The following is a 12,083-nucleotide window of genomic DNA, read 5'->3' on the forward strand; positions in this document are numbered from 1 at the left end:
GACTGATGTGACTGTGGGGGAGGGGACATTAGAGTGTAAGCTCCTCTGTACAGAGACTGATGTGACTGTGGGGGAGGGGACATTAGAGTGTAAGCTCCTCTGGTACAGACTGATGTGACTGTGGGGGAGGGGACATTAGAGTGTAAGCTCCTCTGGTACAGAGACTGATGGGACTGTGGGGGAGGGGACATTAGAGTGTAAGCTCCTCTGGTACAGAGACTGATGTGACTGTGGGGGAGGGGACATTAGAGTGTCAGCTCCTCTGGTACAGAGACTGATGTGACTGTGGGGGGAGGGGACATTAGAGTGTAAGCTCCTCTGGTACAGACGGATGGGACTGTGGGGGAGGGGACATTAGAGTGTAAGCTCCTCTGGTACAGAGACTGATGTGACTGTGGGGGAGGGGACATTAGAGTGTCAGCTCCTCTGGTACAGAGACTGATGGAACTGTGGGGGAGGGGACATTAGAGCGTAAGCTCCTCTGGTACAGAGACTGATGGGACTGTGGGGGAGGGGACATTAGAGTGTCAGCTCCTCTTGTACAGAGACTGATGGAACTGTGGGGGAGGGGACATTAGAGCGTAAGCTCCTCTGGTACAGAGACTGATGGGACTGTGGGGGAGGGGACATTAGAGCGTAAGCTCCTCTGGTACAGATTGATGGGACTGTGGGGGAGGGGGCATTAGAGTGTAAGCTCCTCTGGTACAGAGGCTGATGGAACTGTGGGGGAGGGGACATTAGAGCGTAAGCTCCTCTGGTACAGATTGATGGGACTGTGGGGGAGGGGGCATTAGAGTGTAAGCTCCTGTGACTGGTCAGGTGACCTCTGTACAGGTATGTCTCCGGAGGTGGACAGGAAAACCCGCCTCTTCACCAGGAACATCGATCAGGACGGAGTCGGCTTCGAGTATTGTATGTTCTATAACGAGGCGGAGAAGAGGACGGTCTGCATATTCCAGCCCGGGCCCTATCTGGGGGGCTACACAGGGTGAGCGTTCTTTTCTCCAGCCTGTCCTACCCAGAATCCTTTGGTCATCTTGCTCCACCTCCACCTCTCCTGTCCCTTTTGCTTTCTCTAGGTACGCCCACGGTGGCTGCATCGCTTCCTTGATAGACGCCACGGTGGGGACGGGAATAGTACGGAGCTATGGACCGGCTATGACGGCCAACCTGAACATCAACTTTCGGAGGTGAGTGCACACGGTGGGCGGCATGATGCGAGGACCTACCTGGCTGGATAGACATCGAGTGGAGTGTTCAGGTAGACTTCCACACTATATAGTTGTCCGGAGATTGTAATGTGTGTGGCCAGCTCTAGATATAATTACCCAAATCAAGTCCTATGAGAAATGGAGCGTAGTCACAGTCGGGGTCCCTGCAGGAAATCCCGAGGGTGACAGAAAACTCCTCCTTGTGAAAATAGTGGCTGGAGGTGAGGGGGGGGGGGGTTGAGATGTAGTAGTGAAGAAGACAAGATGAGATTGGAGGTGTGGAGGAACCTTCCTCAGGGAGAGGTCTGGAAGAACCTTCCTCAGGGAGAGGTCTGGAAGAACCTTCCTCAGGGAGAGGTCTGGAAGAACCTTCCTCAGGGAGAGGTCTGGAAGAACCTTCCTCAGGGAGAGGTCTGGAGGAACCTTCCTCAGGGAAAGGTCTGGAAGAACCTTCCTCAGGGAGAGGTCTGGAGGAACCTTCCTCAGGGGGAGGTCTGGAAGAACCTTCCTCAGAGAGAGGTCTGGAGGAACCTTCCTCAGGGAGAGGTTTGCAGGAACCTTCCTCAGGGGAGGGCTGGGGGAACCTGCCTCAGGGAGAGGTCTGGAGGAACTTTCCTCAGGGGGAGGTCTGGAGGAACCTTCCTCAGGGGGAGGTCTGGAGGAACCTTCCTCAGGGGGAGGTCTGGAGGAACCTTCCTCAGGGGGAGGTCTGGAGGAACCTTCCTCAGGGGAGGGCTGGGGGAACCTTCCTCAGGGGGAGGTCTGGAGGAACCTTCCTCAGGGGGAGGTCAGGAGGACCCTCCTCAGGGGGAGGTCTGGAGGAACCTTCCTCAGAGGTAGGTCTGGAGGTACCTTCCTCAGGGGGAGGTCTGGAGGTACCTTCCTCAGGGGGAGGTCTGGAGGTACCTTCCTCAGGGGGAGGTCTGGAGGAACCTTCCTCAGGGGGAGGTCTGGAGGAACCTTCCTCAGGGAGTGGTCTGGAGGAACCTTCCTCAGGGGGAGGTCTGGAGGAACCTTCCTCAGGAGGAGGCTGGAGGAACCTTCCGTAAGAGATGTGATAGTGACTGGGAAAGAAAGATAATAATGGGGAGACTCATGAGGGGACATTTAGGGTCTATTGATGATATGACGCTGTGACACCAGAGAGGTGTGATGATCTTCTCCTCCTGTCTGTAGTCCCATTCCTCTGGGATCCACAGTCATCATAGACAGCCGAGTGGAGAAGGTAGACGGCCGGAAAGTCTACGCAAGCTGCCAGGTCCGCAGCCATGATGACGCTGTGCTGCACAACGAGGCCACCGGTGAGGGCTGCTTTGACATCTTCATTCCATAACTCTGCTTCATCCTCCTCTGTCGCTCCTGTGACTTCTTCTCAGTTACTACTGTAGCACCTCTGTCGCTCCTGTCCCTCCTCCTCTGTCGCTGCTGTCCCTCCTCCTCTGTCGCTCCTGTCCCTCCTCCTCTGTCGCTCCTGTCCCTCCTCCTCTGTCGCTGCTGTCCCTCCTCCTCTGTCGCTCCTGTCCCTCCTCCTCTGTCGCTGCTGTCCCTCCTCCTCTGTCGCACCTGTCCCTCCTCCTCTGTCGCTCCTGTCCCTTCTCCTCTGTCGCTCCTGTCCCTTCTCCTCTGTCGCTCCTGTCCCTTCTCCTCTGTCGCTCCTGTCCCTTCTCCTCTGTCGCTCCTGTCCCTTCTCCTCTGTCGCTCCTGTCTCTTCTCCTCTGTCGCTCCTGTCCATCCTCCTCTGTTGCACCTGTCCCTTCTCCTCTGTCGCTCCTGTCTCTTCTCCTCTGTTGCACCTGTCCCTTCTCCTCTGTTGCACCTGTCCCTTCTCCTCTGTCGCTCCTGTCCCTTCTCCTCTGTCGCTCCTGTCCCTCCTCCTCTGTCACTCCTGTCCCTTCTCCTCTGTCACTCCTGTCCCTTCTCCTCTGTCACTCCTGTCCCTTCTCCTCTGTTGCACCTGTCCCTTCTCCTCTGTCGCTCCTGTCATTCCTCTTCTGTCGCCCCTGCTCGTCCTCCTCTGATTCTCCTGTCACCCTTCTGTAGCTCCTTTCTCTGCTCCTCTGTCACCCCTGTAACTGCTCCTCTATCTCTTCTGTATCCCCCTCTTCTGCTGCTCCTGTCACTCTTCCTCTGTCGCTCTTGTCACTGCTCATCTTTCTCTGTTCCTGTGTCGCTCATCTCTCTTCTCCTCTGACGCTCCTGTCACTGCTCATCTATCGCTCCTGTCTTCCTCTCTTCTGCTTCTTCTGTCTCCCTTCCTCTGTCGCTCCTGCCTATGCTGCTCCTGTCACTGCTTATCTCTCTCTGTTCCTGTGTCGCTCATCTCACTTCTCCTCTGTTGCTCCTGTCGCTCTTCCTCTGTTGCTCCTGTCACTGCTCATCTCTGTTCCTCTGTCGCTCATCTCGCTTCTCCTCTGTTGCTCATCTCGCTTCTCCTCTGTTGCTCCTGTCACTGCTCATTTATCTCTCCTGTCTCCTCCTCTTCTGTTTCTTCTGTCAGCCTTCCTCTGTCGCTCCTGCCTTTGCTTCTCCTGTCACTGTTCATCTCTCTCTGTTCCTGTGTCGCTCATCTTGCTTCTCCTGTCGCTCCTGTCACTGCTCATCTCTCTTCTGCTCTGTCGCTCCTGTCCCTGCTCATCTCTCTTCTGCTCTGTCGCTCCTGTCACTGCTCATCTCTCTCTTCTCCTCCTGTCACTCTTCCTCTGTCACTCTTCCTCTGTCACTCCTGTCACTCTTCCTCTGTCACTCCTGTCACTCTTCCTCTGTCACTCTTCCTCTGTCGTTCCTGTCACTCTTCCTTTGTCACTCCTGTCACTCTTCCTTTGTCACTCCTGTCACTCTTCCTTTGTCACTCCTGTCACTCTTCCTCTGTCGTTCCTGTCACTCTTCCTCTGTCACTCCTGTCACTCTTCCTCTGTCGTTCCTGTCACTCTTCCTCTGTTGTTCCTGTCACTCTTCCTCTGTCACTCTTCCTTTGTCACTCCTGTCACTCTTCCTCTGTCACTCCTGTCACTCTTCCTCTGTCACCCTTCCTCTGTCCTGCCCTGTAAAGGATACTGACATTTTTTTTGTGTCCCCCTCCAGCTTTGTACATAAAGTTTTGTTTGTGAGAATCTGCGGCCGAACTACAAATTGTAACACATGACAGACATCTGGAAACATTTCCTATTCTGTTGGCTGGCAGCTGCACTTTGCACTGTAGTGTGTCCTGCCTGTCAGTAGAGGGCAGCAGATCCTGCAATGTAGGACGCAGGGGAGAAGATCACTCCATACTGCAGACCGGCGGGCCCTTGTCACGGGGCCCGCTCTGGGTCCAATAACCTCAACCGTGCCTACTTCATTATCCGCTCTACCTCACCGTGGGTGCCATGCTCTCCGAAGCCGACCTCCAGCACTTCTGAACAGGAACCTCAGCAGTGTGTTCGATGTCTTACCCCTCCCCCCCTCCCCCCATCCCTGGGGGCGATTTACTAAACGAGTGAAGCTTTTTGCACGATTTCGCATTTTTTTGCAAAGAGAATTTTCCAACACATTGTGGAGAGTAAGTGAAAATCCCTCTCGTAGTGACTACATTCCACTCCTTTAGTAAATCCGCTGCACCGGGTACCCTGTGGTAGCATGTGACGCGTCCTGCTTGCAGATGTCAGTGTTGTTACTTGTCCCGGGGGAAGGGAGGGGTAGGGGGGTGCTGCACGGGTCCAAATAGTGCTCCTGCAGTCACGTGGACTTGTTATTAAGAACAAAATGATTAAAATATCAATTAAAATGATAAAACAATCCCATGGAAATCATTATTGTTACTGTTGTTGCCACCATCTAAAAGAGATAAAAAAATCCCACAGATCATGCTCCTGCATTGATTGGTTCTGTCCTTCATATGCGCAGAGGACCACGGAGGGCGCAGGCTTCAGCCACTGGCAGTGACTCGTTTGGAGGAGGGTGAAGCAGGGGAGCGGGTGGAGGACGGGCGAGCAGGGGAGCGGGTTGAGGATGGGGGAGCGTGTGGAGGACGGGGGGGAGCAGGGGAGTGGGTGGTGGACGGGGGAGCAGGGGAGTGGGTGGAAGATGGGGGAGCAGGGGAGTGGGTGGAGGATGGGGGAGCGGGTGGAGGAGGGGAGAGTAGGGGAGCGGGTGGAGGATGGGGAGCGGGTGGAGGACGGGAGAGTAGGGGAGCGGGTGGAGGATGGGGAGCAGGGGAGCGGGTGGAGGATGGGGAGCAGGGGAGCGGGTTGAGGATGGGGGAGCGGGTGAAGGACAGGGGAGCGGGTGGAGGACGGGGCAGCGGGTTGAGGTTGGGGGAATGGGTGGAGGATGGGGCAGCGGGTTGAGGATGGTGGAGCAGGGGAGTGGGTAGAGGAGGGGGGAGTGGGTGGAGGACGGGGGAGCAGGGGAGCGGGTTGAGGATGGGGGAGCGTGTGGAGGACGGGGGGGAGCAGGGGAGTGGGTGGAGGACGGGGGAGCAGGGGAGTGGGTGGAAGATGGGGGAGCAGGGGAGTGGGTGGAGGATGGGGGAGCGGGTGGAGGACGGGAGAGTAGGGGAGTGGGTGGAGGATAGGGGAGCGGGTTGAGGATGGGGGAGCGGGTGAAGGACAGGGGAGCGGGTGGAGGACGGGGCAGCGGGTTGAGGTTGGGGGAATGGGTGGACAATGGGGCAGCGGGTTGAGGATGTGGAGCAGGGGAGTGGGTAGAGGAGGGGGGAGTGGGTGGAGGACGGGGGGGGGAGCAGGGGAGTGGGTGGAGGAGGGGGGAGCGGGTTGAGGACGGGGGAGTGGGTGGAGGAGGGGGGAGCGGGTTGACGACGGGGAGCAGAGGAGGGGTGGGTGGGTTGAAGATGAGGGAGCGGGTGGAGGACGGGGGAGTGGTTTGAGGATGGGGGAGCGGGTGGAGGACAGGGGTGCGGGTGGAGGATGGGAGAGCGGGTGGAGGAGGGGGGAGCGGGTGGAAGACAGGGGAGCAGAGAAGTGGGTGGAGGACGGGGCAGTGGGTGGAGGACGGGGGAGCAGAGAAGTGGGTGGAGGACGGGGGAGCAGAGAAGTGGGTGGAGGACGGGGGAGCAGGGGAGTGGATAGAGGAGGGGGGAGTGGGTGGAGGACGGGGGAAGCAGAGGAGTGGGTGAAGGAGGGGGGAGCGAGTTGAGGACGGGGGAGTGGGTGGAGGAGGGGGGAGCGGGTTGACGACGGGGAGCAGAGGAGGGGTGGGTGGGTTGAAGATGAGGGAGCGGGTGGAGGACGGGGGAGTGGTTTGAGGATGGGGGAGCGGGTGGAGGATGGGAGAGCGGGTGAAGGAGGGGGGAGCGGGTGGAGGACGGGGGAGCAGAGAAGTGGGTGGAGGACGGGGGAGCAGGGAAGTGGGTGGAGGATGGGGGAGCGGGTTGAGGCTATCTGTTTCATCTTGGTGCAAGCAGCATCAGGAGCCTGTAAGGAGGCAGAGCTACTGAAAAATGGCAACTAAGGAAGACCACATTGTAAGAAATGGAAGTGAAAGCAACAGTGGGAATAAAACAAAACACAGACATGGCACGGACTCTACAACACTGTATGTTATGTTTTTTTTTAAAGTTTATTAAAAAGTCAAAACAGAGTGCACAAGAACACTTCAAAAACCACAACCCCGCCTTCCCTGAACTCCCTCCCCTTCCTATATCCCCAATTATTTTGGAGAGTATTATCTGTCAGACAACAGCCACAAATATTGTTCAGTGGCTGGAAAACATGTAAGCAGTTTGGTTAGGCCGCAATATAAGAGGGAGAGACCCGGCAGGATTTATCTTGCAGTAAGGTTAGGCTGCAGTGTAAGAGGAAGCGACCAATCAGGTTTTTATCTGACAATACAAATTAGAGAGTATTATCCCAGAGACAATAGCTGCAAATATTGTTCAGTGGCTGGACTGTATGTCAGCAGCAGCTTTATAGGGCCTCAGTATAAGAAGAGACGAGGCAGGATTTATCTTGCAATAAAAATGAATGCATTATCGGAGAGACAATAGTTGCAAATATTGTGCAGTGGCTGGACATGATGTAAACCGCCTCATTAGGCCACAATAGAAGAGGGAGAAACAGGTTTCATGTAGTAATAAACAGGAATCTCTTATCTTAGAGACAATAGTTACAAATCGTGTTCAGTGGCTGTACTGTATGCAAGCAGCAGCTTTATTGAGCCTCAAGACGAGAAGGAGAGATGAGGCCGGATTTATCTTGCATTAAAAATTAGTGTGTTATCTAAGAGACAATAGTTAGAAATCGTGTTCAGTGGCTGTATTGTATGTAAGCAGCTTTATTGAGCCTCAATACAAGAAGGAGAGACGAGGCCGGATCCAGCAATAAACAGCTGAGTGTATTATCTGAGAGATCGCAGCCACAAACATCACACAGTGGCAGGACAGCATGCAGGCAGCTTCATGAGGCCGCGCAAATCCCCGTGTTCATTCGCAGGAACCTCGAACGGTTCGAATGAGGCCTTGCAAGACTCTGACAGCCACAGGCAAGACACCCAGAGACATGATGGGACTTTTAGTACTTCAACATCTGGAGGGCCCTGGTTCGGAGGGCCCTTGCTCTAGTCCGTAAAGCTTGTACTCCCTGCTGATTGGACTAAGCGAGGGGCCACGTCAGCCGCTGAGAATATTGTTACCCTCCGTGTCCAGCTCCGGTTCACCCCAGATATTTTTTTGACGCGTTAGAGTACGTTTTTGACGCGTTCCATTGCGTTTTTGACACGTTCCAGTCCATTTTTGATGCGTTCCAGTGCGTTTTTTACACACTCCAGTCCATTTTTTACGTGTTCCAGTGGATTTTGTGTTGCGTTCCAGTTCGTTTTTGACGCGCTCCAGTACATTTTTGATGCGTTCCAGTGCGTTTTTTATGCATTCCAGTGCGTTTTTGTCAAGTTCCAGTGCATTTTTGATGCGTTCCAGTGTGTTTTGTGACGAGTTCCAGTGTGTTTTGTGACGAGTTCCAGTGTGTTTTTGACGCATTCCAGTGCGTTTTGTGACGAGTTCCAGTGTGTTTTTGACTAGTTCCAGTGTGTTTTTGACGCATTCCAGTGCGTTTTTGACGCATTCCAGTGCGTTTTTGAAGAGTTCCAGTGCGTTTTTGACAAGTTTGTGTGTTTTTGATGCGTTCCAGTGCGTTTTTGACGAGTTCCAGTCCATTTTTGATGCGTTCCAGTGCGTTTTTTATGCATTCCAGTGCGTTTTTGACAAGTTCCAGTGCGTTTTGATGCGTTCAAGTGCATTTTGTGACGCGTTCCAGTGCATTTTTGATGCGTTCCAGTTCGTTTTTGACGCGCTCCAGTACATTTTTGATGAGTTCCAATGTGTTTTTGACGCATTCTAGTGCTTTTTTGACGATTTTCAGTGCGTTTTTGATGCCTTCCAGTGTGTTTTTGACGAGTTCCAGTCCATTTCTGATGCATTCCAGTGCGTTTTGTGACGCATTCCAGTCCATTTCTGATGCATTCCAGTGCGTTTTGTGACGCATTCCAGTCCATTTCTGATGCATTCCAGTGCGTTTTGTGACGCGTTCCAGTGCGTTTTTGATACATTCCAGTGCATTTTTGACGCATTGCAGTGCGTTTTTTGACGAGTTCCAGTCCATTTTTTACGCGTTCCAGTGTGTTTTTGATGCATTCCAATGCGTTTTTAACTATTATTTATTTATTTTATTCAAATTAAAAAAATTTTTTACACTTTTGTTTCAATTTAGCTTTATTGCTATCACAAGGAAGTGAACAAGCTCCCTTGTGAGCTCCTTTGGCAGGTGACAGGTCCTCTTCTATTGGACCCCTGCTGTCCCTCCCGCCCTCCAGAGCAGCCGATCGAGCTGGTTGGCTGCTCCCCTGTCAGGTCGACTTTGCAGAGCCATCAGCGGTTTTCGCGGGTGAACGTGCGTCGCGCCTGGGACCGCCCTATGGGTGAAAAACGCCCCGCGGAAGCTCCAGAATCTTTTGCGGCCGTAGAAGGCCTAGCGGTTTTTTAGCGCGCTTGCAACGTGACAAAGTCGCATCTGCTACCCCTCCTCCGCTTCTAACGGCGACCGCGGTTCACGCCCCTTTTCGGCGTCCCGTGCTGTAAACCGCCATTTGTGCACCTGGGAGGCGAGGGGTTAACCCATCGGAGGAAATCCCTGCGTGTTGCGTCACGGAGCGTCATTTTCCTGTGATTCACCCTGAGCTGTCAGCACACCCGTCTGTTGGCGAGCATCGCCGTGGAAACGGCGGTTATTTTCCCCAAACAGCGTGGAGGGGGGAGGGGGGTCATTCCAACACCAAGCGGGCCCAGCTGGCGAGGGAACGCGCTCCGCCACCACGGAAAGTTCCGCCCTCCTCATGTTGTTTCCGCTCTTCTGCATTCCAGCGGACCTGGAAAATCCCTCCGCCCGAGCCACGCCCTCCGCGCCAATGTTTGCACAGCTGGGAGAACTCTTCCAACATGGCGGCCTGCGGAGCCCTTAAAGCCAGACGCCGGCCAAAAGGGACGTCTTTTTGTGATTTTTTTTTTTAGATTGCGCAGGTGACCCCCCCCACCCCCCCATTAGAGAGATTATTCCCCACTTCCTGTCCCGGTGACACCCATACCAGAAAGAAGGTGAGCGGTTGTCACCGGGACGGACAGACAGCAGTCCACCCCCCACAGATACGCAGAGATGGCGGGTTTGCCGGGACAGTCCCACGACCTGCCCTCTGTCCCGGGTCCAGGAATCGCAGCCAGGCCCATATTTATTGCTGATTGGGTGCAGGAGCTCCGAAAAAAGTGGGCTTTCCTTACATATATATCGGTGGCACTGTGCCGTAAAATGGGCGTGGTCTAAGCATGGCCGCCCATTAAGTGGATGTGCTTTAAGTATGGCCACCCATTAAGTGGGTGTGGTCTAAGCATATTCACCCATTATGTGGGTGTGGTCTAAGCATATTCACCCATTATGTGGGTGTGGTCTAAACATAGTCACCCATTATGTGGGTGTGGTCTAAGCATAGCCACCCATTAAGTGGGCGTGGTCTAATCATAGCCACCAATTAAGTGGGCGTGGTCTAAGCATGACCACCCCATTAAGTGGGTGTGGTCTAAGCATATTCATCCTGTCCAGACAGGAAATGGAAATCTCCCCAGCGGGGACACGGAGGTTTTTAACCCTTCATCAGTTGGAGTTGAGCTCTCCCAACCCCCCCTTCCATAGATCCACCCCCTTCCTGCCTGCCACGCCCCTTTAAGGTCGCCCATCACGTGATCCGGAGCCCCCCTAGCTCTGCCTCCGAGGACGCGGCTGTTAAGGCCCTCCCTCCGCGATGCCTTCCATGGTCGACAAGAGGTGACAGAAGTCTCCGCCCCCTTTTGCGGATTTCAGGTTTTCATGTTGTCACCCACTATCACCCCCCCCCCCCCCATTCCTCTCATGTCACGCTTCTCCCACCATTCCATGTAGATTGCGTGTTATCTCTCACATACAAGCAGGAAGTCAGCGCGGCCTCTCTGATCTATTCCTTCTGGGCGGGGCAGAGGGGGCGGTGCCTTGGGGGCATCAGTGGGGGGGGGTGCAAAGAGGGGTTCACAGTGCATGGGGGGGGGGGAGGGGCACGTTGGCCTTTTTGGACCTTTCCTCGTCATGGTGCATCTCCCGATATATAAACACCGGAGGGGGGGGGTGGAGTGCTCCTTTAAGTCGCACATTCTGGGCGGAGACTTGGCCTCTGGGAATTCACACTGGGCGGACTTTGCTCTCTGTATCCGGGAATGGCGGGGAAATATTCGCACCTCTCTGACCTCCGAGTCATCGCAGAGCTCCGCCCCCTCCATCTACATATATCCACAGAGAGCGAATCCCACCATTCCTGAAATGATGTCATTGGTCTGCTGCAGGCAGGAGGGGGCATTTCCTCAGTCTCCCCTCCCCCAGTGATCAGACTGTACATTGTAACTTTGTAGAAGGAGGAGGAGGAGGCGTTTCCTCAGTCTCTCCTCCCCTAGTGATCAGACTGTACATTGTAACTTTGTAGAAGGAGGAGGAGGAGGCGTTTCCTCAGTCTCTCCTCCCCCAGTGATCAGACTGTACATTGTAACTTTGTAGATGGAGGAGGAGTCATTTCCTCAGTCTCCTCCCCCAGTGATCAGACTGTACATTGTAACTTTGTAGATGGAGGAGGAGTCATTTCCTCAGTCTCTCCTCCCCCAGTGATCAGACTGTACATTGTAACTTTGTAGGAGGAGGAGTCATTTCCTCAGTCACTCCTCCCCCAGTGATCAGACTGTACAATGTAACTTTGTAGAAGGAGAAGGAGGAGGCGTTTCCTCAGTCTCTCCTCCCCCAGTGATCAGACTGTACATTGTAACTTTGTAGAAGGAGGAGGAGTCATTTCCTCAGTCTCCTCCCCCAGTGATCAGACTGTACATTGTAACTTTGTAGAAGGAGGAGGAGTCATTTCTTCAGTCACTCCTCCCCCAGTGATCAGGCTGTACATTGTAACTTTGTAGAAGGAGGAGGAGTCATTTCTTCAGTCACTCCTCCCCCAGTGATCAGACTGTACATTGTAACTTTGTAGAAGGAGGAGGAGGAGGCGTTTCCTCAGTCCCCTCCCCCAGTGATCAGACTGTACATTGTAACTTTGTAGAAGGAGGAGGAGGCATTTCCTCAGTCTCCCCTCCCCTAGTGATCAGACTGTACATTGTAACTTTGTAGAAGGGGGAGGAGTCATTTCCTCAGTCTCCCCTCCCCCTCTGGCGTGTGTATGAAGGTCCCGCACAGCTGGGTGTACATGCATGTTGTGCGGACGGGGAAGGTGAATGTTCTGCGGTTGGAGGTGTGAATGTGGAAATACTTCATGACGGCCACTAGATGGCGCTCTGGTGATCACCTCTTTCCGGGGACGGCCCCATCTAGTGGC

At 54.2% G+C, this 12,083-nt stretch overlaps 1 protein-coding gene across 1 annotated transcript; it reads left to right on the forward strand.

Annotated features, from left to right (window-relative positions):
• The first annotated feature begins 784 nt into the window (after positions 1-784).
• Positions 785-5,054, forward strand: LOC149427575 (acyl-coenzyme A thioesterase THEM4-like). Its single transcript, XM_089667892.1, has 4 exons — positions 785-988; positions 1,080-1,190; positions 2,388-2,512; positions 4,293-5,054. The coding sequence occupies exons 1-4, from the start codon at positions 837-839 to the stop codon at positions 4,316-4,318; spliced, it is 414 nt and encodes a 137-aa protein (XP_089524018.1). The 5' UTR covers positions 785-836; the 3' UTR covers positions 4,319-5,054.
• The last annotated feature ends 7,029 nt before the right edge of the window (positions 5,055-12,083 follow it).

Source organism: Staurois parvus, unplaced genomic scaffold (genome assembly GCF_062004578.1).
Source record: "Staurois parvus isolate SC_StPar_1 unplaced genomic scaffold, SC_StPar_1.0 ptg003649l, whole genome shotgun sequence".
In the NCBI taxonomy this organism is placed as follows: Eukaryota; Metazoa; Chordata; class Amphibia; order Anura; family Ranidae; genus Staurois; species Staurois parvus.